Source organism: Gordionus sp. m RMFG-2023, chromosome 2, assembly GCF_954871325.1.
Source record: "Gordionus sp. m RMFG-2023 chromosome 2, tfGorSpeb1-WG-v2, whole genome shotgun sequence".
Lineage (NCBI taxonomy): Eukaryota > Metazoa > Nematomorpha > Gordioida > Chordodea > Parachordodidae > Gordionus > Gordionus sp. m RMFG-2023.
In genome coordinates, this window is record NC_088776.1 from 9,895,703 (window position 1) to 9,923,344 (window position 27,642).

The 27,642-nt window shown below is 27.9% G+C and overlaps 1 protein-coding gene across 1 annotated transcript; it reads right to left on the bottom strand.

Annotated features, from left to right (window-relative positions):
* Positions 1-969: 969 nt before the first annotated feature.
* Positions 970-23,295, bottom strand: LOC135923740 (uncharacterized). The gene is made up of 5 exons (XM_065458655.1): positions 23,062-23,295; positions 15,792-16,545; positions 14,769-15,390; positions 3,589-3,784; positions 970-2,655 (listed from the first exon to the last, which is right to left on the bottom strand). Exons 1-5 carry the CDS (start codon positions 23,276-23,278, stop codon positions 2,363-2,365), a joined length of 2,082 nt encoding a protein of 693 aa, XP_065314727.1. The 5' UTR covers positions 23,279-23,295; the 3' UTR covers positions 970-2,362.
* Between the last annotated feature and the right edge of the window lie 4,347 nt (positions 23,296-27,642).

A 27,642-nucleotide genomic window follows, 5' to 3' on the forward strand; every position in this document is an offset into this window, starting at 1 on the left:
TTAATACATTGTACTCAATATTTAGTGATTACCTGCTTATCTTTAATTCTACCGACACTGTATATTATATAAATTAGGGGTTAAATTAGATCAATCTTTGATAATACTTATTATAATTGAGTTTTTCCTATGGTAGCTCTTACTCAAATGTTTAAAGGAAGTATGGTTAAATCCGCCCTGGTGCCCAAAATTATGTGATTTTAAGATCTAACTATTCAAATTTTTTTTTTATAAAGCTAACGTGCCGAATTTTTTTTTAAACAGACTGTTAAGAAATCACATGATGGGAATACTTAAGCCTTTATTTTAGCTTCTCATATTTCGACTTCCATTTGAATAATAATATACATGGAAGTAATTTTTTTAAAGGACTCGGCCAATTTTTAAAAACGCATAACTCATATTTAGACATGTATTAGCAAAATCTCGATGTTTAGAGAATATATTTTGGCTAAAATCTTGACGCTAAACTGAGCCCTTTACGCTACATAAGTTAACATTTTAACTAGAATCAAATTCTGTTCATCCCTTAATAATAACGTAGCAAGCACATTGGCCTAAAATCTGCCCCATAGGGGAGCTCTGGTAAATTATACAAAGGCTCACATAGTCATGCTGGCGTTTTCGACAATGCCAATAAACCTTGTTACCTAGATAATAAAAATTATTAAAATTATCAAAGATGGCCGCCCTAGATGCCATCTCATTTGTAATAAATTTTTATTATCCCAAACAGTAAAAAAAGATTTAAAAAATTTGGAGGTATGTCAAGGATAATACATTATTTCTAGTATTTATTAGGTATAATTTATATATTTTATAATTCTTATCCAAAAATTCATTTTCATTCCATTCGAGTTTCTACAAAACCCTGCAAGTTTTTATTTTAAAATCAAATAATATGACATATTTTTTTTAAAATCTTTATTATATATATATTTTTTTTTTATAATTTTATAAATTGCTGCCATATCGTTTATCTGCAACAAAAAGTAGAGCGCCACATAAAGGAAAATAAAATATATTATCACAATGATGATGATTACTATAATTATTTCACAAAGAGGAGGTCAGAAAAGTTATAAAGGGCTTACGAATAAAATTTTGGATTAAAATAAATAGTTTAATTTTTAATATAATATAAATTTTGTTTTCTTTTTCATGATTGTATCATCGAGTTCCCGAAAGAACGGCTTATAAATTAACAATATTTTTTATTAAAAAAAATATATTAAGCGAATTTAGAAAAATAAATATAATTTTACTATTTTATATAAGAGATTCAATTCATTTCCTAAAATATATATATGATTATGCCTTAACGAGACCCGTGTACTGTTTTTCTAGGCATGAAAAAAAATTATCAAAATATATAAAGGTTTCTGCCGTTGACCGACAAACATTCTTCATAAATGATTATGAGAAAATTTTGTGAATATTAAATATATTGAATAAATAATATGTATGTATAAATGTATAATTCATATTGCCAAACAATTTTTTGTTATAGGTTGAGATGAATGGGGATGGTTGGAAGAGGAAAGGGTTATAAAAGTAGAAGTGTTTATTAGAAAAAATACTGGCCTATAGTAATAGCACATGTATTTAAAATCATATTATGCTAGGGTAAGAAATTTGGAAACAAATAAAAAAAAATATTTTTGAATATAAAAAACCAAATTCATCTAATTTTGCATTGATATAAATTTCAGCACTCTATTAATTATTTTTGTTTAATTTAAAAATGGACTATTTAAAAAAATAGCGGAGTTGGAGCTATGTAGTTTTAAATAAATTATAATGTATATATATATGTGTTGTATTTGGGATGCGGAATTAGTGGAGAATCAGAATCTTTCTATTTTAAATCATTTAGGGAAGACGAGTGTATTTTAAAAAAAATTATATATATAAAAAATATAAATTTGAAAGTAGTTCAATGTGGCAAAAAAATGTCTGAAATTATTGTGAACTGTACATATACTAAAATACGTTTCCGGTCAAATCAGATATTTTTAATTTAAAAATCGTCCTCAGTATGTGATTTAAAAATTAAATATTCCAAACCCTCGTGGATTCTAAATCCCAATACAACATATATATTATATATTATATATACAAAAGCAGCCATATATTTAAAGGTGGGACTACACGACTATTACAATAATTAAGGTTTTATGAGCCTCATTTCAAACAGTGAAATCCAAATCCGAATACGAAATATATATTATATATACACAAAAACAGCCATTTATTAAAAGATGGGAGTAAACGACACTTTATATTACACTGATTAAGACTTCATAGGCCTCAATTTTTCCGAAAAAATTCAATCATATAGCACAGACACTGTCGGAAAGGATCAGCACATATCATTTAAATATGCATCATTGTCTTGATTAAGTCTATTTTCATCGGGCATATTTTGAAGATCGTTGGATGTGCTAGTCGCGGTGGGAGAAGAATAGCATTTCAGCTGGTAATTATGACCGGAATTATTATCCCAGTAATCTTTCCCTTTCGTTCTGTAAAGCACGGATAGGTATAGGTTCGAACCTGGAGTCATGGAAAAGGGAACTACTATGGTAAAGGAGAATTTATCGGTGCATATCGTTTCGTCATAGTTTAATTCGAGATTTTGCATGCCGATGATATCTGTTTTATTTAAAGTTATAAATTTGTGAGACAAATAGGTTGCAATGTTTATTTTTTTAAAAAAAGCTAAAATGTGTATATGATGTTTTCAACAGAATTTGGGGCTCGGACCAGAAAAAAGGGTTCGGGTTCCTAAATATTGTTAACCGGGAGATTCTGGTTTCGGCTCCTACCCAGTTCTGAGGATTTAAAGATTTTGATGCCAGTTCTAAGGATTTCTGTCTTCTGTATCCCGATTAATTTTTTTTTTGCAATTAAATTCTAAATTTAATAAACTCCAAATTTTCTTTTAAATAAAAAATTCTAATTTTGGTGGATCCCAATTTTTTAAACTCTCATAAATCCGCGCCCCCGGTAATTTACGATTTTATATAAAAAAGAAATCCTAATTTTTATTTAAAAAAATTCAGGAATAGCGTCAAATTTAAGAACCGGAGCCAGAATCAACTTTTCAAAATTTTATGGAACCGGAAACTATTTTTAAGCCTTTTTGATTCGATTTAAAATTTTATTTGTCCAACGCGAAACAAGATAGAAACTAGGGATGATCTTCAAACGTAAGTATTTAATCCTTTTCAATAAAGTTCGATTTGCCACTAACACAAGATACCTTGTTCTCTTTAAGGATTAAGGAGGTAAACCGCAACAACCGTATGCTACATAGAATTTCATTAAATTTAAAAGCAAAAAAGAATAGGAAATAATTAAAATATGATTAAGTGTAACTTATTACGCATAATTAATTATCAACCGAAATGGTAAAATTTAAACAGGGATTTTCTTCTTCATTATTTATCATAACTCATAATTAACTTCATTTAACATTTCGATCTATCGCCAAATATATTATAATACTATTGTTGATATCCTTCTTATGTAGGCTTTTTTCCAAGTTTAAACAGTATTATCTTAAAATAATCAATAAAAACAAACCCTTAGAGGCTTTGGAATACAGTGGGGAAACCGAGGTAGAGTTAGGAACGTAATTGCAAAGGTGATCGAAACGGGTAATCCAATCGTCGACAGTGTACCTCACGTATACTGTTTTGTGAAACGATAAATTTTCTACTCGGATGAGTCCAGAAATTGCGCATTTTTCCGATTCGCCCATAACTTCCTCAAGGCATACCTTAACATATTTTTAACGAAAAAACAATATTATGCTAAAAAAAATTTAAAATATATATTATCGAAAAGTCATAAGAGGGGCTCTACAACGGATTTACGCTACATTTATATTAAGCGCGATTTGCTTAAGCGATGAGATATTAATCGTTGCGTAATTTACAAAAGGAAAATGACTAGGGCGACCATTTTTAAAATGGATGAAACTTGGCATGGAGGTTAAATATAATTGTTTATTTTGTAAAGATAAGAATTTTAAAGCTCTAGCTCAAATAGAACGGGAGTTATGGATCTTCAAAATACAATAAGGACACCATCTTGGCTTTAATAATCTCAAATTACAAGATAAATATTTAGTCTAAAGTCACAAATTTTATAACCCTTAAACTTCTCCTTAATTAATTGCCAAAATATTTTCAGCATTTCAGGTAAACAAAAAAATTATATTGAGATGGGCCTAATTCAAACGATAAAATTAACCAAATATGTTTAATAATATAAAAGTTTAAGTAAAAATATTAATGGATAAAACAGGAATTTAATTTATATAGTTTTTAATTTTGTGGATAAAAAATTTTTCTAAATAAAACTATAAACATTTTATATTATAAATGGCTTGACCATTAATATTTTTATAAAATTATTAGATATATATATACTAAAAAAAAATTTTAAAAATACTTTTTTTTGTATTCCCAATTTAAAAAGAAAATATATTAATGAAGCGTCCACTATGGTTGATTTAATCATTCCCTAAATTATTATTTTTCTATTTTCTCCATTAATATTTTACTTAATTAAATATTCAAATATATTGGTAATAACCATATTTGATGATTCAAATTAGGCCTTTTTCGAAATAATATGAAGATATTTTTAAAACAATTTGTGTATTCTCTTAAAGGAGAATTTTGAGATCTACGAATGATATATAATTAGTTACTACAGACCAAAAATATTTTGAGATTCGCTAAAAGAGTAAAAGGCTCTCATCGAACTGAAAGCCCATAACTCGGGATATATTTTAGCTAGGGCAAAAAAAATTTGGATTTGTATATTATACAAAATATACAATCTATTTAACTTTCATTCCAAGTTTCATTCATATTTATTATGGTCGTCCGAATCACTGGGAGATTTGTCATAGAAATTTAAATTCTTCATTAATAATGAATAATAATTTTTTTTAATTTACTTGTTAACAGAATTATTACTTCCATTTAATTCATAAATATCCTAACATTTCAAACTCTGATTACTACTGAAGATATGGGCCGTTAAAAACCGAAAATTGATAAAAAAAAAATACACTTCATTTACTTTTATATTTGGGAAAATAATCAAGCCAAATGCATCATTTAATATGACATCAAATATACTATCAGTTTAATATATAAAAAACAGGAAGTAACCGGAAATGGCTATATAAAAAGGGTTTACTATACTTTCAATTTTTTCCACCTAAAGTCAAGCTGCCATACTTATCTATATTTTTTGCATAATTTTAAATATGAATTATTCTGTTAAACTTAATAAATTTTTAGCGATAATCCGAATTATTTTAAAGCCAAAATCTTTTGTACAAATATAACGAATTGTGTTTAATCTTTTTAAAGGGCCATTCGTTTTTCAATGAGCCCATATCTCCACAAGTAAAATCTTAGTTCTTCCAGTTATTAACCGGTACGGGATCTTATAAAAAAATTTTTTTAACTATATTTATATTCCATTTGAACGAATCAAATAATTTACTATCATATTTTAAAAAGAAATAATAACCCGTATATCTTGGAAAATCTTTTTGTAAAATGCATGAAATCAGACGATAATATATAAGAAAAATTATCGTTCATTCATAATCATAAATCTAGCAAATTTAAATAATAATTTATTTCTTCAAACAAATATAAGTATTTCTTTTTAGATAATATATTCTATGACGAAAGGGTATGACGCATGCTGATTATAATTCAAACCACATCTTCAAAATGGAAAAAAAATCAATATTCATGATGATTTTAGATATTTCTTGTATTTTTTTTATATGTACCATTTATTTTTAAAAAAGACCTTCAAAATCGAATTCGCGACTTCTTTCAACATTAAAAACATTTTGTAATTTAAAGAAGGATAGGGCCATAACTAATAGGGGAAGAATCCTCTCCCCAACGAATTGTAATCCCCCCTCCCTCTATGAAATATTCTTTGCTTTTTTAGATATTTTCATACATTTAGAAGTGATTTGTTATAAAAAATATATATTACATAAAATAAACTTAATATCATTAATTTTCATTTATAAATTATTTATATTTTTCAGTGATAATATCACTATTTTAGTCATTTATAAATTTTTATATTTTACTGAGATATATTACAGGTTTTTATTTATTATATTATTCATATTCTAATCTACTTATTTACCATAAAAATGTAAAATGATCAAAATATGCAATTTCCGGTCTAATTTTATCGATAATGAATGCTACAATTTCTGATCAAAACACGCAAAAAATTTAAGCCCTCACCCCACAATTCCTCCTATAAAACTAGCTAAGGCCCTGGAGATGGTCTATCCCATACTTAACATTCTGACAAAAATTAACAAATATCTGTATTGTAAGTAGTGTCGCATTTGGTAAGAATATAAGATTTTGTTTAAAAAATAATGGGTCATTTTTAATCTATCCCCTCCTGATTCTGTCCCTGCCTATCCATATCTCTCATTGTCTTAGTTTTTAAAATTTTATCTTTAGTCATTAGATCTTTTTATTTTATATGATCCCTATCAACAAAATTTGCTTATTAATCTCCCTCTCTCCTCTATGATCTAGATACAAGAACCTAGAGTGATGATTGATAAAGCTGTAAGAAATTTTTTTTTATTAGCTTTCATTTGATACCCATATTTAACTTTTATTCGATAAAAAAAATAAACAAGCCTAAATAATTATAATAGTTATAAATCTTATTGTGATAAGGTTAAATAGATATGTAAATATTGCTTATTTTAACTCTTATCCCTATTTTTAAGTAATCCGGCCCTAATTTGTTGATTTATTTATGGCACGGTCTAGGTTTTTAAAATTTACTTAAATAATTTTGGCTGTATATTGCAGGGATCTAAACCGAAACGAATGGTTCAGGTTCAGATAAAAATAACGGTTCAAAGTTCAGGTTCGGTTCGCAAAAAATAAAAATATCGGTTCGGTTCGAACCTCTAAAAACCGGTTTGAACACATTTGTATTCAAACCTACATTAGGATTATGTATCAGGGAAATTTTTTTTTATTCATAATTAAAATAAAAACCTTCATTTTTATTAATTGCACAAATAAAACAAATAAATATATCAATGATTAATTTAAATATGAACAATTACTTAAATTTTTTTTACTAAGCTGCACAATTAATATATTTTCAAAATTCGTCTCACTCAAATTACATCTATAAGGAGATAATATAAATTTAATTGTTGAAAAACATCCTTCCACACTAACTTGGGTAGCTGGCATTGCCAGTATGATATCAAATTTGATGTGCCATTTATAATACTATATGTAAATAATTTATATATTATAGCGGTGTACCGATACCACTTTTTGGAGGCCGATCCGATCCGATATTTCAGATATTAAATTGATATCGGCCGATAACCGACCCGATATCATATCTAATTTTGTATTCTGCAAAGATACCGGTTTTAATTTTTAATATACTTTTTATTAGTACAACATCTATAATTTTACTATACCATAACATATGTCATTTAAATATATTATAATGGTCAGTTATAGTTTATATTCAATTCAATTGCTATTATTTATATAATAAGTAATAACATTAATCTATTTACATAATTAGTAATAAAAAAATATATTATGAAATTTGAAATTAATATTTAAAATTAATATATCGAAGATTTCTTTTTATATCAGAGATATGTCGGCGGTGATGGGGACTGTTAATATCACTAGCATCACTAAAAACAGATACTGAAGAGATTAATGAACACTTTTTTAAACAGAATGCGAAAAAAAAAACTATATTGCAGAATGTTTATTAACTAATTATTTCTATTAAAAAAATTAAACATAAAAATGTATTTCGATTTTATTTATAAAAATAAATGGTTTTTTAGATATAACTTTTTTTAAATTTTGTTAAAAGCGCCATTTTATATCGGATCGGAAAATTTTATAATATTTGCCGATAACCGATATTTTAAAATGAGCGAAATATCGGCCCGATCCGATCCGATATAAAATATCGGTACATCCCTAATATATTAGATTAAATTTTTTTCTAGGCATTATAATTTATAAGCTTAAAATATTTTAAAAATATTGCAAAATGGCAATATACTAAAGTTTATAAAAATTATAACTGACGTTTATCATCAAATGTGATTGTTAATAATTTTTAAAACAATTTGAATATAATTAAAATTTTTGCAATATACTACTAGTAATAACTTACACATTATTTTATAAGCATAAAATTATGAGACTCAAACCGGTTCAGAGGCATTTTAGCGGTTTGGCTAAGAATTTTTTAGAGGTTTAGGTTCGATAAAAAATACAGGTTTTTAGCGGTTTAACGGTTCGGTTCAGGTTCGGATCCTATATTGCTTCAAAAGGGAAAATTGAAAATTATTTAAATTTTGGAAAAATCGATCTAGTTTGTGCAGGTCCATGTTTTGAGCCTGCATTTTTCTAATTAAGTTAAAAATTTAACAAATTTTATTGGCGCCGATATTTGGTTGTATATAACTTCAGCGAAGTTTTTTATCGCGAAACACTTTTCCATGAAACCTTTATCGCGAATGTTTATAATATAACGAATGTGTTTTATAGTGAAAATTATCGCAAATACTATTCCGCGAGTCAAATATAGCGCAACCCTAACCGCAAACTTTTTGACGGAATAACAGCGAAAATTTTATAACGAAGTCATAATCGTGAAACCCAAATTGAGAAGACAGTATAGTGAAAACTATCGCCAAAACAATCGCGCGATAATTACTATAGTGTTATTTAAAAAAAATTATTTTAAACATAATATTGATTAAATCATAATTTTTAAAAATTGGTTAAAAAATCGATTTAATAATAAAGTTTTGTATTTTTTTTAAACCCTTATGAATTTATAAAATTCTTGAACTTTTAAAAAAAATTATTATATGAATATAATTTAAATGCTATCTGTCTCTTATGCTTTCCTTGAAGTTTTATTTTATAGGGATCGTGCATTAAAACAGCAGGCTTTATATTAATTATTAGGTTCATTATACTGGTGAAAGTGATATCTGAGTTGAGCCAATATTTATTGTCTGATTAGTACTAATTACTTATTAATTCATCAGTTTTAAGTCATTAACCAGCCTTTTGACCCTAACTTGTCCAAAGTTCTAGAAAAAAAACTATGAATTGAACCAGCTTTGTGTGCTTCAATCGGGATGTAGAGACCATGCCACAAAAAAGGATTTATTTTATAGATAAATACAATCTCTAAAAAAATTAAAAAATATTTTATTAATTTATATTTAATTTTTGAAAGTTTTCTTTTCGAAATGTAGAGAATGTTGACCTTAAATTGTCTTTGATATTGTTACTCATTAAGAACTATTATGGTAAAAAAATAGAGGCTTTTCCCCAAAATATAAATTCCTCCAGCAAAAAAAAAATAAAAATAAATTAATATTTGACTCGTTAGCTGGGTCCGATATCGGAGCATTTACAATTTTTTTTTTAAAAATCTGGAACATTTTATATTTAATATTTTTTATTTTAAACTATTTATTCGCTGTTATATTTTATCTTCAATAAAAATTATTGATTTGTATCAATTACATTTTGTTAAAAAAAAAAATAACACTGATTACAAATTGAGCAGAAGCGTCTAGCGTTGTGTTTTTCTTAAAAAATGCTTTGTTATTTAAATTTGAAGCGACATTTTTTAAAAATATTTAATTTTTTTAAATATTGTTTAGAATAGATCTGCAAAAGGCGGGTTTTGGCCAACAAGCCAGTCCACTTGTTCTTAAATTTTCTTAACTCCACGTCCACCTAAGGTTCTTTTGTTATAATTCACCCGGCAATCTCCCCAATATTAAATGATTTTAATGGATGGTTTGCTCTTTATTTCTTTTAATGTATTAATTAAACTAAAAAATTTCAATAAATAAGAATCTATTTTGCTCATTTCGCCAGAAAATTGTCAAAAAATATTTTTTAGCCCACCAGCCCAATGTTTATTTGTTTTAGAAAAAACCCGTCCTTTGCATACATCTAGTCCTGACTTTTTAAGTAATTATATATAGCATTTTTTTGTTTTCATATACATTTGGGTTAAATCATTTAATCATTCGTGTGATATTGGAACACCGGTAACTCAAACAGGTATCAAATCAATTATATTTTAAAATTTATAACAATATTGTCCAATTATTTATAAACTATAAATCATATAAGTGTTTATATAACACTTGGGGCAAATTAAAAACAATGACAGATGCCTTTGCAATCAATGCAAACATTGAAACAATAGATTCCTCACAAGTCAGTGAAAAAATGTGGACAGACCTTTTATCCAGATTAATAGACACTGCCAAATCGACACTAGGCTTGACAAGGGGAGGTAACAAATCATACAAAGAACTATGGTGGTAGAATGAAGAGGTACAAACCACTATACAGGAGAAAAAAGCCCTTTATAAAATATGGTAGAAATCCAAAAACCCAGATGACAAGACTGATTACAAATAATCCAAGAGAACTACAAAGGTGGTGGCTAGGGCCAAATCTATGGCATACGATGACATACGAAGATCTACATACCAAAGAAGGGCAAAATAAAATATACAGATTAGAACAGAGAGAAAAGAACTCTAGAGATATAAACGGAGCTCCGAAAGTAATCAAAAATAAAGATGGGAAATTGATAATAAAGGGAAAAGAAATAATGAATAGATGGAAAGAATATATTCAGGAGCTTCTCAACTTTAATCCCCACATATTACATCTAGACGAACACTCCCCATGTCAAAACCTTGTACAACCTATAACAGAACAAGAAATAATCACATGCCTCAAGCATATGAAAAACAACAAAGCTAGGGGTCCAGACGATATTCCAATAGAAAGCCTTAAAGCACTAGGAGATGATGGAATACATCTCCTCACAAATCTTTACAATAAAATACTTGGAAATGAAGAGGTTCCCCAAAAATGGAGGCAGAGCTATCTAGTTCCTATCTTCAAAAATAAAGGGGATCCACACAATTGTCAAAATTACAGGGGCATAAAACTAATGTCACACTGTCTAAAACTATACGAAAAAATAATAGAAAAAAGATTAAGAGATATAATCGAAATAGGAGAGACAGTTTGGCTTTATAGATCAACAACCGATGCTATCCACGCAATTAGGCAAATGAGTGAAAAATACAGGGAAAAGAACAAAAAGCTACACGTGGTCTTTCTCGATCTAGAAAAGGCCTTCGATAGAATCCCAAGAAAACTTATCTGGTGGGAACTACGCCACAAAAAGGTTTCCGAAAATATATAAGAATAATACAGGATATGTATATGGGCCATACAACAATGGTCCGTAGCACAACAGGTACTTCAGCAGGCTTCACAATAGCCGAAGGAGTTCATCAAGGGTCGGCTCTCAGCCAACTTCTCTTCATTACAGTAATAGATGTATTGGCACAGTCTATACCTCAAACAGTCCCGTGGAATATGATATTTGCAGATGATATTGTGATACTTGCCGAATCTAAGGATGAAATGAAAAAAGATTAGTGAGTTGGATAAATATCCTAGAAACGCACGGATTAAAAGTAAATAGAGAAAAGACGGAGTATATGGTAATAGGAGGAGATGAAACAGAGAATATTGATATAAATGAATGGCAGATATCGGCAATTGAAAGCTCCAAATATTTGGGCTCCACTTTACAAACAAACGGCACAATAGAGATAAAGAGTAAGATTAATCAAGGGTGGTTAAAGTGGAGATCTTTACCACACAAATTAAAGGGAAAAATTTACAGTTCCATAGTACAACCAACTATTTTATATAGTTCGAAAACATGGCCAACCAAAGAATCAGACGAGAGAAGTCTAAAAACTAAGGAGATGAGAATGCTGAGGATGTTTGCGGGGGTAACAAGAAAGGATAAAGTGCGCAGTACAAGAATACTAAGTAGTTTAAAGGTAGTGCCCATTAAGGCTAAGTTAATGGTAAAAAGACTTAGGTGGTATGGGCACACAATGAGAAGGCCTATGAACTACATAGGAAATAAAGTTGAGAGTTTGGAAGTGATGGGCAAACGTAAAAGAGGAAGGCCAAAACTTCAATGGGGCCATAAAGTTAGAGCCAATATAAAGAAGAATAAATTAGATAAAAGAGATAGTAAGAATAACATAAAGTGGAGAGAGATTTTGAAGGAGTTTATCACAAAAAAGGTGAAAGCTAAAGAGAAAGAAAAATAAATAACACTATTTAGTCATTATTAGAAAATAAATATTAACAAGCAACACTATTTTTTTTGAGCCAACTAGTGATAAGAACTAAAGTAAGGGGGATGAGATGTCAATGGTTCTCAGACAACCATGAAGCTTTAATCACGTGGGAAAATCGTTTATAATGATAAAATCATTCACTGAAACAATTATAAACTGGAATACAAATGATCTATTTCCTCAATATCCCAAAATTCTCTCTTTCTTCAGAAACAACCGCAAATTTATCTAATCCAATGAAATATTTTTTGATCATAACCTTGAGTTATTTTTATTCATTAAAATATGGAAAAAGGTCAGAAAGGGGTGGCAAAATATGATAAAATTATATAGATATAAATTATGTTAAAAAAATGATAGGAAGGCATGGAAAAAATGTGGTAAGAATTTACATGAAATTTGTTTTAAAAATCTTATATCAAAATATATATAATTACTATTCGAATGAAATTTATTAAGTAAAAAAAAAAATAGTTCACGGGGTTGAGATAAAAGAACAACAATTTTCTAGAGAAATAAGAGATTTAATTCACTTTTCTTATTGACACAATATTCAAGAAAATTTTTTAAAAAATATTGCGAGAAAACCTGATAAAATTTTTAGCTTTCAGTATTTTTAATCTTGAGTAAAAAAAAGAAAAAATTAAGTGATCAAAAAATAACTGATTTTTCCCTGATCTCTCACACTCATGGTTGTTATGAATGTAGAGGGGGCATTTTGGATTCAGTCGTTTACCCTAATAAATTTTACCCCCTCTTACTTCAACATAAATTTTGAAAATTTAATTAAAAATAAATTAATTATAGCAAATATTTTGAAATAAAGGTCATATTCAATAAATAATAAGTAACGAAATGACTTTAAAACACGCGCTTATGATTTAAGAACACTTATATGGGTAAATTATTATTAGACATATTATTTTTCATTTAATAAATACATTCGCAATATATTATTACTTTGCGGTACAACTCTCCCGATAATAATAGCGAAAAACATTAGCGGTAAAAAATACGCTATAAACAGTTCGCGATATAGGTTTCGCTAAAATATATTCGCTTCAAAATGTTCGCGGTTCAGGTATGGCAAAATAAATTGGCGATTATATAATTTTGCCCGTAGCTTACAGTTAAACGTTTTTATGAGAAAATATTGATTTCATATGTATGGCATTGGTTCAAAGATAGATGCTAAATAAAATTAATCTAAATATCGCATCGGTATCTGATAGATATTGTATAAATATTGGTGAAAAATTTGTGGATCGGCACAGGCCTGATTCAAATCAAGTTTTAAAATAATTGAAGGTCGAACAAAAGCTGTGCAATAACGTAATGTTTGATAGATTCGTATGTTTTAAATTATATATTCAAAACTAGCAACCAGCAAGGACGTTGGCGATTAATTTTGTCAAAAAAAAATCGATGACGCAAATGGCATCAAAAATACATTTTATAAATAAATTTTGTACGTGTGATATGATGACAATTTATTTTAACAAAAGGAAGTTAATACTATTCACCGCAGCCCGGAAATTTTTTTTGGAGCGAAAATGGGAAAAACAATATTTAGGAGATAACAATAGATTATATTTTTTTTAAAAAAATATTATATTCCAATCAATATTATTGAATATAACTAGATCATTGAAGCAGCTGTACACTTTGGAGGATTAAAAAAATTATATTAAAATAAAATAATATTTCATTTCAATAAATATATATATTTTATTTAATATAAAAAAAATTAGTCCCAAAATTTTAGGGTATAAATTTGCGGTGAAAAAAAAATATATACAATTCATTCGCAATCGAATTCAAGGAAGAAATTTAGCGAGACTAATGTATCTTCCCGATCAAATTTTTTTTCTTTCTGAATTTGAAAATAAGTTTATTAAAATCAATTTTCAAAAAATTTAAGTTCAAAATGCGATGAATTTTTTTGTTTATTTGAATAGAGTGCTAGTAGATTAATAATGCCAATTGTTAAAACTTCATTTTATATTCGAATTTATTTATGAATTTGACATGCATAGAACAGGACCAGATTTTACGATGACAAGAAAACAATTTTAATCTAATGAAAATCTAGATTATGAATACTTTTAGCATAAAAAAAGAATAACGACGCTGATGATATAATAAATATTTTAAGTCAGCCAAAAAAATAATGTATTTTAATAGATTCATATTTGTCTTTTAACAGTTGTTAAGATTAGACATGTGTCCAGAATACGGTGAATAAAAAAATGGATGATTATCTTTAAATGTAGTGATTGATTGGAAATGTTAGAATTCAGCATAATATTTTTTAGATTATTGATAATACGTGGTTATTATGACATGTTTTAAATATTTTTATTTTAGGCTAAATAAAATCCAGAATATTTTTTTGTGGTTTAATTTACCAACTCCCTTTAAATTTTTTTAAATGAATTTTAAAAAAATTCAATTTAACCTTTTGATCTTTAACGCGCTTGAGAAAGTTGAAAGCCTTTCCAGGTTGCGGAAATGTGGGTGACAAATATTTGCCGGACATGGCGTTCCCTATTTTAAAGGGTGAAGAGATGTGCCGAGTGGGAAAGGCCAAGTGATCATAAGGAGAAAAGAATAAATTTTTGGAATGATACAAATTGCTACCGACGGTAGGATACGTATTCGTTTGGCCCGGGTTGATCGGGCTATGCATACCTTGGTAAATGTAATCTCCAAAGGGGAAAAAGGGCAAAGCAGTGGAATACAATAGGCTCATGTTGGAATCGAGTTTGGAGTGATGCTTATTACTCCTGTGGTGTTTGAGACCAGTGTTAGCTGGAATTTTGGCTTGGTGTAAAGTGGTCGGGGTAGATTGAACATTATCTAGAGAAATTGGCAGTGTTGGTTGAAGAGAAGGTGAATTAACTTGTTTAATACTGGGGGGAGTTGAAGGAGGAGTTGGAGATAGGATAGATTCGATAGTTTTCGGGGACGTTTCTAGGGCCTTTATAGCGTCATGAGTTAAAGAATCCATAGGAGGTGGCTGGTCCATATCTGGGTACATGCGAACGACTTCCAAATCCAGACCTAACGAGTCGGCGAATCTGATAAAATGTATAAAATAAATTATACTATAATATTGCAGTTAGTGCAAGTGTAACAAAAATAATGATGATTATTTTATCGTTAACATGTTAATTCTATACGTAAGAGAATCTCTTGTGAATTCGTTTTAAATGGATATTTTCTAAAAACTCTAAAATAATAAAGTAATCAGACCACGTCCTCGTTTGTCTTACCTTTTAATTTTTATGTAGCAGAGGCTAAACAGATTTTGAACTAATTTTTGTTTTGTTTTAAAGTGTGTACATTAAATAAATATTAACTTTAATTTATATATTTTTTCGGTTCAAATAAATATTATATTTTCATTTAGATGTATTAATTTGGAAAGATAAAGCAAACCAGGACACGAGCTTTTTTAAAATAAGTCTTAATTTTATACCTGACAACCTTTTTTCCGCTCTTTGGCTTCACCTGCAGATTAGATTTAAGACTCAAGGTACGTCTTATTTCGAATTCCGGCCCGTTCGGCTCCTGGTCATCAAAATCGGCTTCGAAGTAGTTTTTGTTCATTTCATTGTTTTGGGGAGAGACCGACATGGTGTCCGAGTCTTTGGTTGGTTGTGATGTAGAGTCGGGACTAGATTGGATGATGTTCGTGGTGGGAAAATAGTCTAATTGACTAGAATCGTTAGTGGGGATGTGCGCTTTGGGGTGGAAAGTTTTTTTAATAAAGTATTTGCGTAGCTCGGGTGAAACAGGAGAGGATGTTTGATCCGACTCGCTGGCAGTTTCCGGTACGATAGTCTCGAAACGGGCCAATGAGCGCTTAGGAGGACGGGGTAGTGTGGGGGTAGCAATAGTGTTAGAACTCACTGTTTGATCTTGTATTAGAGATCGATCTTTATTTGAATCCAGTGCGGGTATATTATCGGCAGAGTTGTTTGCGACAACGTTTGAGGAATTTCTATCTCCCGAATCATTATTACCCTTAACATCGTGATCAACAAGATTTGTACTGGTGCTGAGAGAAGAGGATTCATACATATTTGGCGAATCTATTTTCTCAGTATCTTTCGAGGAGATATCCGCGACGGAAAAATAAGGATTATTCGTGATGGGAGAAGGAAGAGAAGGGGAAGACTGAGCAGAGTGGAAGGGTGTCTGAGAAGCTGAGGAGGAATTGCTTGAAGATTCTATGTTTATTATGGTAAATGTTTATTCTATATATTATAGTAAAGCTGTGTAAATTTACTGGGAAAATCATTCCTTTTTAGTGCAGTATATATTAGTTGGTGCAAGAGGTTAATATTAGTTCAGTGTTTAAAATTGTTGGGCATAATTTTTTTTTTAAAAAAGAAGAATTTTATTATCACTTAAATTTTTAAATATTTCCTTTTTGAATATTTTAAGAGAACATGCAAATTTTTTTATTCGGCTCGGATTGGTTAAAATTTAGCTAAAAAGGAAACTGATAAGGATTGGTCACAAAAAACATCACAAAGGTAAGAGGATATATTATTGTGACCTTGACCTTATACGATGATATATTAATTATTCAAGGTCGGAATGGGTATGCCAGTCTTTTACACGAATCATTAAGCTAGGGTGTAAAATACTTTCTGATTGGCCGCCTGAAGAAATTTTACACGCTAAATATTACTGAACCCGAATAACTAACGCATAATCTTCTTTTTTCTTTTATTTTTTTTAATTATATAAAAGGCAATATTATTATTTATTTCTTAAAAACCAATAAATAAAAAACTTTATTTAAAAATTTTTTTTTTAATAATTACACAAACACAATAAACTTAAATCGATAATTCTGATTATCGATATAAAAATGTAACTATATAATTTATTTAAATATCTATATAAAAAAATATATACTAATAACGTTTTATAGTAAGGATAGGAAATGAACGCAAAAAAAATGATTCGGAAGAATAAAATATAAAATTTATGACGCAGAATAAAATTGCTCGAGGTTTTCCCGCTGAACGATTTGCCAATTTGGCTTAATACACTTCAATTTTTTTTTAAGTTCAAAGATTGCGTAAAAAAAAAATTGGGTAAATTGATTAGTTGATGTTGAATTTTCGTATAAAACGGAAAATTTTACGAAATATTATTTTAATTTTGAATTGGCTATTTTGCTTAGTAATTTATATAACAATTTAAATTTTGTTCGAGTAATTATGGATATAATAGTAACAGGAAAGATAACATTTATGTAACGATATTTTAAATTCTACTCCGATTATAATGGCCGTTACCAAAAATAATAATTAACCACTCATAAATGAAGGGGAAAAAATTTGGGTCTTTTTACTTTATAATTTTTTTTGTGTAATTAAGTTTATTTTAAAAAATATAATAAATTACGACTACACCGTTGACATATTTGTATTTGCCGTAGTAAAGCCCAAAAATAATTAGTTAATCCAAAAAAATGTATTTCATTTTTCAGGCTTTAAATCTTCTCTTTTCAGTTAATAAATAAAATTGGTTATATATTTGAAAAAGACGATCCAAGTTTCAGCTTTAAGCCGAACGTTTCCGATTTTAGCATAGCAGCTATAAAATTTAAAATAATTATTCGTTATGGCATATAAGGTGCTTATTCACGGCGATTTTTTTTAAAATCAATTTTTATTTCTTCTAAAACTCGCCGAAAGCAGTAGAATCCATGAATTAATTAAGAAAAAATATAAATGATTTTCTCAATAAATAAATTAATTAAAATTTAATTAATTTTATTATTATAGGTAAAGAAGAAGAAAATTATCATTAAAGACCAAAGTATTAGGATAGATGCTCATCTTTCCATCATGGCCGTCACTATATCTCTTTAACCCTTTTATGTGGGACTATGTAGATAGCAGCCATTTAAAAACGTTATTACTCATATATTCTTTCTATATTTCTGCTTGGAACTTTTAGTAGCTTAATATTCTTAGGTAAAGTAATCAAAATTAATTTTGATTTTTTCGGTGGTTAATGAGTTATAATGGTTTTTTGGAGCTCGGAGTCTGCATAAACTCCACCTGGTCATAACATAAATTAACACTTTTTTATCATTTTTATTAATTAAAAATTATATTAGAACTTTAGATAAACATTCTACCTCATCAATTATTATATTTTTTTTAATATTTCATATTATAACATTTTAAAATAATTTGTCACCTTTTTGACTTTCTTGGCAAAAGCTGTCCTAAAATTTAAAATAACAATAAAATCTTAAAGTAAAGGTTAAGGTCTAAATAAATAATTCTACGATATAGCGTATCTAAATTGGGGAACGAGGGAACCCTACCTAGACTTTCATATTATTATTTTTTTCACTGCTATGAATGGTTAAACGAGTAAAAAGACAGCGGTAGATATGCTGGGTGAGTTGTTAGATTTTTTTTATATATAAAAAGACCAGAAGCAGATTTTTAGTCCTGGCTCATATTTGAAAAATCTTTCCATTTTCCAACTAGGCCCCTTTTTTAAAAAAATCAGCCCTTGTTCTTTTTATTCCTATGGTGGGTACTATAGATTTTTTTTTAAAAAATTTATAGCCCAGCCCCTACTTATTCCTTCATTTTAAATATTTTGGGCAAATAGATTTTAAATATCTATCTCGTTCAGCTCCGGAAAGTTTTTGATAGAAATATTTATTTTTAAAAAATAAAATTATTATTTTCCGATTTGTAATTTATCATTATTTATATATATATATTTTTTTAAAAAAACACTCAATATTTGATTTCTCGCAATATTTCAAAAATCAATTATTACAAATCAAATCAATTACTTCAAAATTAGCCAAAATGATAATAAATAAATCACAACGATAGAGAATTTTTTTTTTCAAAAGTAAAAATTAAAATACTAGCACTCAACTCTGCTATGCATGTATTTATAAAATTATAAGGTATAAACAAGAAAATTGTAAATTGACCTTCAAAAGATAAAAGTGCAATCACAAAACAAAAGATTATTACCGGTTGAATGCAGGGTTAGGAAGCAACAAAAAAATTATTCAATGCGATTCATATTATGCTCAAAATATGGGAAAGAGGGGGGGGCGTATTTAGAATGAGATATTTGAAGTATTGTTGTTAAAAAGCCCGATTAATATTTTAGCTAAAATAATGGCAAATAGTCCTGCATTTCTGTCAGCTATGAGCAAAATCTTTAGGCTTACATAATATTATTAGGTTATAATGTTAATCGGGACGTTTTTTTAAATCGACCCGAATAGGGCTTTTTAACAACACTAATTTGAAGCAGATATCCCAAATTAAGAGATAATCTTTCGACCCAGGTTCATCCCTCCCCTCCCCCATTTTATATCCTTTACCGATTCTTCGTGTTTATGATTTAAAGATTAAAATTTTAGCCTTGTAACAACATTTAAAGGGTATATTAGATGTCCAAAAGAAATAGAAAAGTCAGCAAATTACTTAAAAAATTCATGTTATTTTATAAAGTTGTTGTCAAAAAATTATTCGCGATAACATTCAAAACTTTATCGAAAAACGAATTAAGCCTTATTTTAATAGAAAATATGGACATAAAAAATATCTTTGAATTTAAATATGCATTGGTAAAATAGATATTCTATGTGGATTAACAAAATCTAGTTTGACGTTAGTAAAATAGATTTATAAATGTCCTTCTGCGGATGACAATCATCCCCTTCTATTTCTAAAAAAAAAGTTCAAAATCTTTAAAATTAACATCTTAGAACTCAATCTATATTTTGCTTAAGATATTTAGGTTGATGAAAAATATGGGCATCAGAGTTTTAATAATTTCTTTTTTATTAGCGATTTAAAATCACGAAGAGAATACTGCCAAAAATATTTATACACTATATATTTTTTGTATCAAATCCTGATTAGAATATGAATATTAGAAATATATTTCACTTATTTTCCTCAGTACAAATTAAATTCAGAGAATTCCGATTATTATTTTTAATTTTAAATATTCTCGAAATTTGCAATGAGTGATGTTATAAAAAAATCATTCATTGTCATGGCAAAGATTAATATTCCTTTATACACAATCATTTTAGAGGTACTCCTCCTCCTCGATTAGCAATAGGGTAGATAGATGATATCTTATTAGAGCTAAACAAATTGTCTCTCCAATAATTGCAATATAAAAAATAATATAATATAACAAAGCTTAATATACAAACTTTTCCCTCCAGACCCGCTTGTTTCAATTGGAATTTTTAGAAACCTTCATAATAATATTTAAATATTAAACAAGTAAATATATATTTATAATGACGCTCGAATCAAAGATTAATCATCTGTTAGAAAATATTACCATTTAAAAATATCAAAAACTTGGTAAGATTAAATATCAGATCAACTTATAACATCTCTGTAAAGCATAATACAGTCCTATATGAAGATGAGGTTAAAATGAATAAAATTTTGACTTTACCCTAGTTAATAAATTTTTAAAAATAACAAATATAATTCATGATTTTTAGATAAGTGAAACCACAAATTTATATTTTATTTTAAAAAAATCTAATATAGCCAAAGGTCTACAATAAGTGGACCTAAAAACCTACAATGAATTTTATGCAGGAAAAGCTACCTAATAGCGCTTATCAAAATTCTAGATGCATCTATGTCGGGTATATTCTTTAGATAAAAAAAAGAAAATTGTACGAAAAACTTGAATGTGCCATATTATGAGAAACAAGAATCTATAGAGGATTTATATTAAACGAGTATGACACGATTTACAGGAGCTCAGTAATAGGATGGAAATGTTTCAAACTGAAAATTAAAAAAAATTCCACAGGTGTGTGATCCTGCAATATACTGCCTAGCGCAAAATAGGTTTATAGGCTCATAAATTTGATAAAGGTTGATAAATAGTGAAAATTTAAAAAAAAACATCTTTAACACAGATTTCTATTCCTGGTTAAAAGTCTAGAAGATCAGAGCGTACAATTTGGTGAGGTTCACCTTAGATGTTTAAAATAAGTTAGATATGAATAAATAAGCATTATATAGACTTAAGAATCCTTAAACTGAAAGCTTATCAAGATTGATCTCAGTAAAAGCCTGTTAACCTAAATATTTCTAATTTAATATGGATGTCAAGGGCCCTTTACATATATATAAAATTAAAAATATCAAAGAGAATAATGAAATGGCTATTGCTAATAATTGAGTAGGTGAATATCTTAAAAAATAAAGAATCTGGTTTGAAATATTATTTTATAATGTGTAAATCTAATAATATTTATTCTATATAATCATTGGCTATAGGCATAGTGAGGGGATAGAAAGAGGGAAGATGGAGGTGTTAAGGTGTACCTTCTCTGGAAATTTGCCTGTTTCTGTAAATAATATTCTATGCTATAAAAAAATCCCTACACCCCCCCCCCCCTCTTCAAAAAATGTATAAAATATGTTATCATAATCAATAATTTATAAAAAAGTTAACAACTTTTTTAAAAAGGCCAAAAAGTGATTGATGAGGTCAAGATAATATGTAGTTCACAAAAAAAATTAATATCAACATACTTTCCAATAAATTGCTCTTAATAAATCAACAATAAAAGTGGAAATGATATGTACTAACTAAACCAACAACAGAAATACCATATATATGTTAAAGTTTCACTGAGCTGATATAAAAATTCCAAATAAATAACAAAATTCATTCTCTTAAAATTTTTCGAAAATATTAGCAAACACATGTATTTTGAGTTTGACAAGTGACAACTATAATAAAATAAAATTTCAGAGACATCATTAAAAAAAATTAAACATCAAAATCACCCAATTTTTATAATTTTGTAACCAAATATATTTTCAAAGGATAATTAAAATTTTAGGGACACCAAAATATAAATAAATATATTTTAGAATAATATAAATATGGACAAGAATTCATAAAATTGAATTATCTAATTTGCATCTAACAGTAAATTTGGAAGTAATTTAAAAAATAAAGATAGGAAGGAAAAACACCAAAATTATTGTAAGAATCCACAGGAAAAAAATGGAATATTGATTTTTTCAAATAAATATAAAAGTATCCTTATTATCAAGAAAATAAAAAGGTTACAACATTCTTAATAAAGCATATATTCAATACTGATAAATAACTTATTATAAATATCAAAAAAATATATAATGTACAAGATATAAAAAGATTATCTTGATTATTATATTCATGGTACTGTACAGATCATCAGTAGTATAACAATAGCAGAGATTACTTCAGAATAAAGTTTGGGTTATATAAGTATTTACCTTAAAAAATAGAGGCTTATGAAATTAATGGCCAAAGGCTACAAATTTTTTTTATTAGGGGTCTGATTAGTTTTTAAGGGGGTTTGGTCGTATCATCTTTTTGCCATTGATAGTCAGACAAAAATACAGCAATATAGTATTGTCAGTATAGGTAAATACTTTCAATTTTAACCAATATCCAAAAATCATAAATAGCAATAATAAACAAAAAAAATTTGTCAAGTCAAATGAAAAAATTCCTAAATAAGGAAAGATGTTACTATTTTTTTTATATATATTCCTTTATTAATTTAAATACTAAATTAAATCTATTTTTTCCAAAAATCTACATTGAAGATTTATATCTCTTAAAATAATATATAAGGTAAATATTCATAGACAAACAATTCTAAATCATATATCTAATAAAATAAATTTTACCCATATTGATATTTGAATTAGATGGAGGTTTCTTTATATTTTCATTTTTTTCATTCATTACAAGATATGAGAGAGTTAATTTTAATGGCTGAGCTTTAATTATTTTATTTTGAATATTGCTAGAGTTAATGTCATTTCGATTTAGGTTGCAATTTTTTAATTTGCCACATAAATACAAATTTTTGAGATAATATAACCAAGCATGGTCCTTAAACATCTTAATTCAAAATCATTTCGACATTGAAATTATTCAAATTATTTTTTAAGGAATAAATTCGAGAAATGTATGATAATCACTTAGATAGTTTTTTTTAAAAAAAATGAAATTATACGATATATTTTTGAAAAAAATTGAGTGAATTATAAATATAAGAAAATTATTAAATAGATTCATATATCTTAGATTAATCCTAGCTAATGGTAAAAGGAAGGAAGGGCCATATATTTAGAAATAGATAAGATTGTATTTATCACAGGGAACATTCTTCGCCCTACTCATTTCTGCTTTGGGGGTTATCTAGCTCTAATTTTTACATTATCATAGTTTCCTTTACCAAGTCCCTCTATATTTTAATAAACATCCCCCTACCCTCTTTTCCGATTTACATTAGCCATCAACCTCAACACTTGAGCACTTTTTTTACTATATATATTTATTTTCTAACCCTCTCTACAGGTAATCGTTTCTAGAGAAAGGTATTACTAAAGCGTTATCAATATTCAACCTTTTATATAAGCTTCTGATCAACCAATATTGTGAAAATATTTTAATTTAATAGAAGCATCTTTAAATTAACTATTTAAAAATAATTGATTCTACTGAAATAGTATATAAAATTTATGGCAATATAATTTTTTACAATAAAAAATAAATAGGTCTATTTATAGCAGCGTTGATTTGTATTGAAAAATAATATTATCATCAACATGTAAGATAACGGATAATTATCACTGTTACTTACCGATACTTTTCTTTCCTATTGTATTTTTAATGCAATTTACTATTATTTTGAGGACCTAAATACTATTAACATTAGTATTTTAGGGAGTTATAAGTACAATTTTGCAATGAGCTAAAAATTTATTTTTTATTTTTATTTCAACTTTATTATGATCACATTTTGAACCTGATTATCGACTTATACCAACGAATGCGCCCCTCGGTGGGAAGGGAGGGGGGGGGGGGGCTTAAGCCTCCTACTAAGATAAATATTTTGTTATAAAAAATTTTTCCCAAATTTAAATAAAAACACCCTATATATTATATTTTTTAATTCAAAATATGAGTGAATATTATAAATAACTATGTAATTTACAAACATTTATTTATCTAAATTTACTAAATAATAGAATAATCAGTGCCACAGTCATAAAATTCGTTGCGAAGACCTTCTATTACTTTAAAAAAATAGGAAAGGGGCACATGGGTAAGAATAGATAAATTTTTGTTTTTGTAAGAATTTTAGGCGAAATTATTTATTTATTTTATTTAATAGTAAATATTGAGGCAATTTTTTTTAGTTGCATTATATTATATAAATAGATGAATATTTTACAAAAATATAATTATATTTCAAATATATATTGCCAGTTGTATATTATAATGTAATTTATACAAATAATGTAATTAAAAATTAAATAAAAAGATTACTATAATATCTGCCACAGCGAATCTTTATCTTACCGTTTCTTTGATTGGGTATCTTTTGTGACTTGTCCGCTACTTTTTAATATGTGGAGATGAGTTCTACCTACATACAGGCACGCTAATTTCATTAGTAAACTGGAAATATGTTTTATCGACTTGCAAGCAAATTCATCATGATAGCATTCATAATGATCGAATTATAATTATTGGAATTATTAATCAATTACTTATTTTGTATATAGTCCACTAAGGTAATAACCCAGATATATTCTTAAACGATTGTTGAATATGAATCGTTCACTCTATTTATTTTTCTGCTTTAGATAAATTGATTGTTGTCTAAAGCTTTAAGATAGATTTTATTATTCAAATACATTATATTTCAAGAAGAGATATGATAACAATTTATAGCTTTCTAAACTGGTGGACAACCAAATTTCTGAGCTGTTCGATTCAGTTGATTTAGAAATGCGCATAAAGGGCCTCATAATTATTCCAAACTGCCTTAATAATGTGAAGACTGCTAAATAAACATTGTATATCAGGTGCCCTTCCAATCTTCAGCAAATAAATGTCAAGTTCGTATTTTATCCATAGCCTTTTAATTTTTGTTATATAACTATATATCATGTTTCGTGTCAATAAATGCTTTAAAGTGATTAACGCTAGTAACACTTTTTTTAAAATTAATATCATGGTTTAATCGTTAGATATAGTGCCAAAGGCGCATTTCTATAACCAACATCTTCCCAGTCATGATACTGATGTCATCATTAACGAAAGAAATACAATTTATTTAAAAAATATTATATCCGGAGGATTTAAGAAGATTCGGCAGGGTATAAACAATCACTTCTGCATCTTTTGATTCTAGTTCAATCAGGTCTAGAAATATAAAAGTGGATTCACCACAAGAGGACACTAATACATTTTATGTAGATCAGTACCTGTTTATTTGACGTCATAGTAGATCCATTTGCCAGGATAGTAATTTTTTATTGTAAATGATAATATACAATTTTTGTCTATATTTCCTTACGAATGCTTTCTATTTACTCTGTATAAAACTAATTTGTAATTCTCTTTATTTAAACATGTGTACTGCTAGTCAAAACTGATATAACGTGGCATTCCCCTATTTCTATTGGATTCTCTGTTTTTAAGAACCAATTAAAATAAGAGAGTTATTGTGATTAATGATTTTTATAAAATATTTTAAGTTTAATTCAAGATAAAAAATATTAATATGCTAAAATACCTGTCCTATCTTCATGATAATTAGATGTAACCATAGTTTATAGATATATATTTTTATATTATAACACGTCAATCATATAATCACGTGGTGTTTTTTTTAATATATAGTTTATATAACATAGAAAGAGGGGAGATATTATTATGAAATTTTTGGTAAATTTATTTTCAAAAATGATTATTGTATGTTTTTATTAAATAAAAAGAAGTTCTCGTCTTATAATTTTATCTATTTTCGATATAGCTTTAGAACGTCTTTGAGGTACGCAATTTCGGGTAGTATTTAAATTGAGTAAATAAAATTAAGGGTGAAAGAAAGGGGTTTTTACAGTGGTGTCGTGACGCTGATCGCTGCCTAGGAGTTATTCGGTTTAGAAGGTAAAAAAAATTTTTTAATTATATAATTTTCTTAAATTTTTTTGACTGCGCATTTGTACTAACCATTATACGATTTTGCTAGTGAGGTTTTTATTTAAGGTGCTGTATTAATATTTTCTACAAATATTTAAAGTTTTTGTAATTGAGTATTAGTATTGATTAAAAGATTCATGACCAAATGGTTCATTTTTTTAGGTATCATGATGATTATAGTGTGGCTGCTAAGATTTCATTATATAAGAATTTGGGTCTTAAAGTTTTGTATAAAAATTTTGATGAATTGGATTTAATTAAGCAGGGAATGATAATTGGGATATTGGTAATAATTTATATATTGGTGATTAAGGCGAAATATTTGATAAAACTGCGGTACTGGCAGGCATGTATTGCAGTTGGAAGAAGGACACTGCGGTGTCAGATGTTTATAAAAAATGGCGGAAACGTATTTTAATTTAATATCGGATATTTATGGGAAGAAAATAGCAGACTTGGAAAGTAATCTAAAAGATGTTTTAGAGGAAATCAAGGCTGGAAATGTTGGGGAGAGGTCAGTTAGGATCCTCCTGGAATAAAAGAAATGAAAGAAGCCATCAATGCGTTGATAAGGGAAAGCAAAAATCCGGTTAAGAGCCAGGTGGGTGATAGAAATATTAATAAGAAATTTAATGATTACGAGGAAAATAAGGAATTGTCTGGAAATAAAAGATTTGGGGAAATGATCATTTGCAATCGGTGTGGTTGGAGGGGACACAGGAGAGATACTTGCGTGGTTCCAGAACATAGATTTAAACAGGGATTTCCATTGAAAGGATCTGAGGGTTGAAATGCCAGTGTAAAAGTTGTTCGGGTGAATGAATTTCGAATATGTTTTAAATGTTGTAGGCCGGGTCATGTGGCCATGCGATCAATGAAATGTCTCAAAATTCGCGGTGACTATATGATGGCAGAGTTAATCATATAGGGGTCGGGAGACCGAGGTATCGAGAAAATTGTTATAAGTACAAATATGATAACGGAAAACTTGATAATGATAATGATAAAATGAAAGGTCCCTTAATTCTCACAAAATAAATATTAATGGGTTCAAATGGGAACAATATCCTGTGAATATTGTCCGATATTTGAATAGAAGGGATGTCAGAAGTTTTCGGTGGGAAAAATGTCCCAAAAATCTTGTGAAAGGAAATATGGTTGTCAATAAAAAATCTCTAAATTCCGAGTTGAATTTGGGAGATAATATTAATTCTAATGAAATGGTTATTTCAAGTGGAATGAGCATTGATCCTCCTACTAAAGTGTAT

Coding starts and splice junctions, on each gene's coding strand:
- LOC135923740 (XM_065458655.1), bottom strand. CDS start 23,278: ATGTTTAAGGACCATGCTTGGTTATATTATCTCAAAAATTTGTATTTA. Junction 15,391..15,791: donor AGCGGAAAAAAGGTTGTCAG/GTATAAAATTAA, acceptor ACATTTTATCAG/ATTCGCCGACTCGTTAGGTC. Junction 2,656..3,588: donor GTATTCCAAAGCCTCTAAGG/GTTTGTTTTTAT, acceptor TAAATAAAACAG/ATATCATCGGCATGCAAAAT.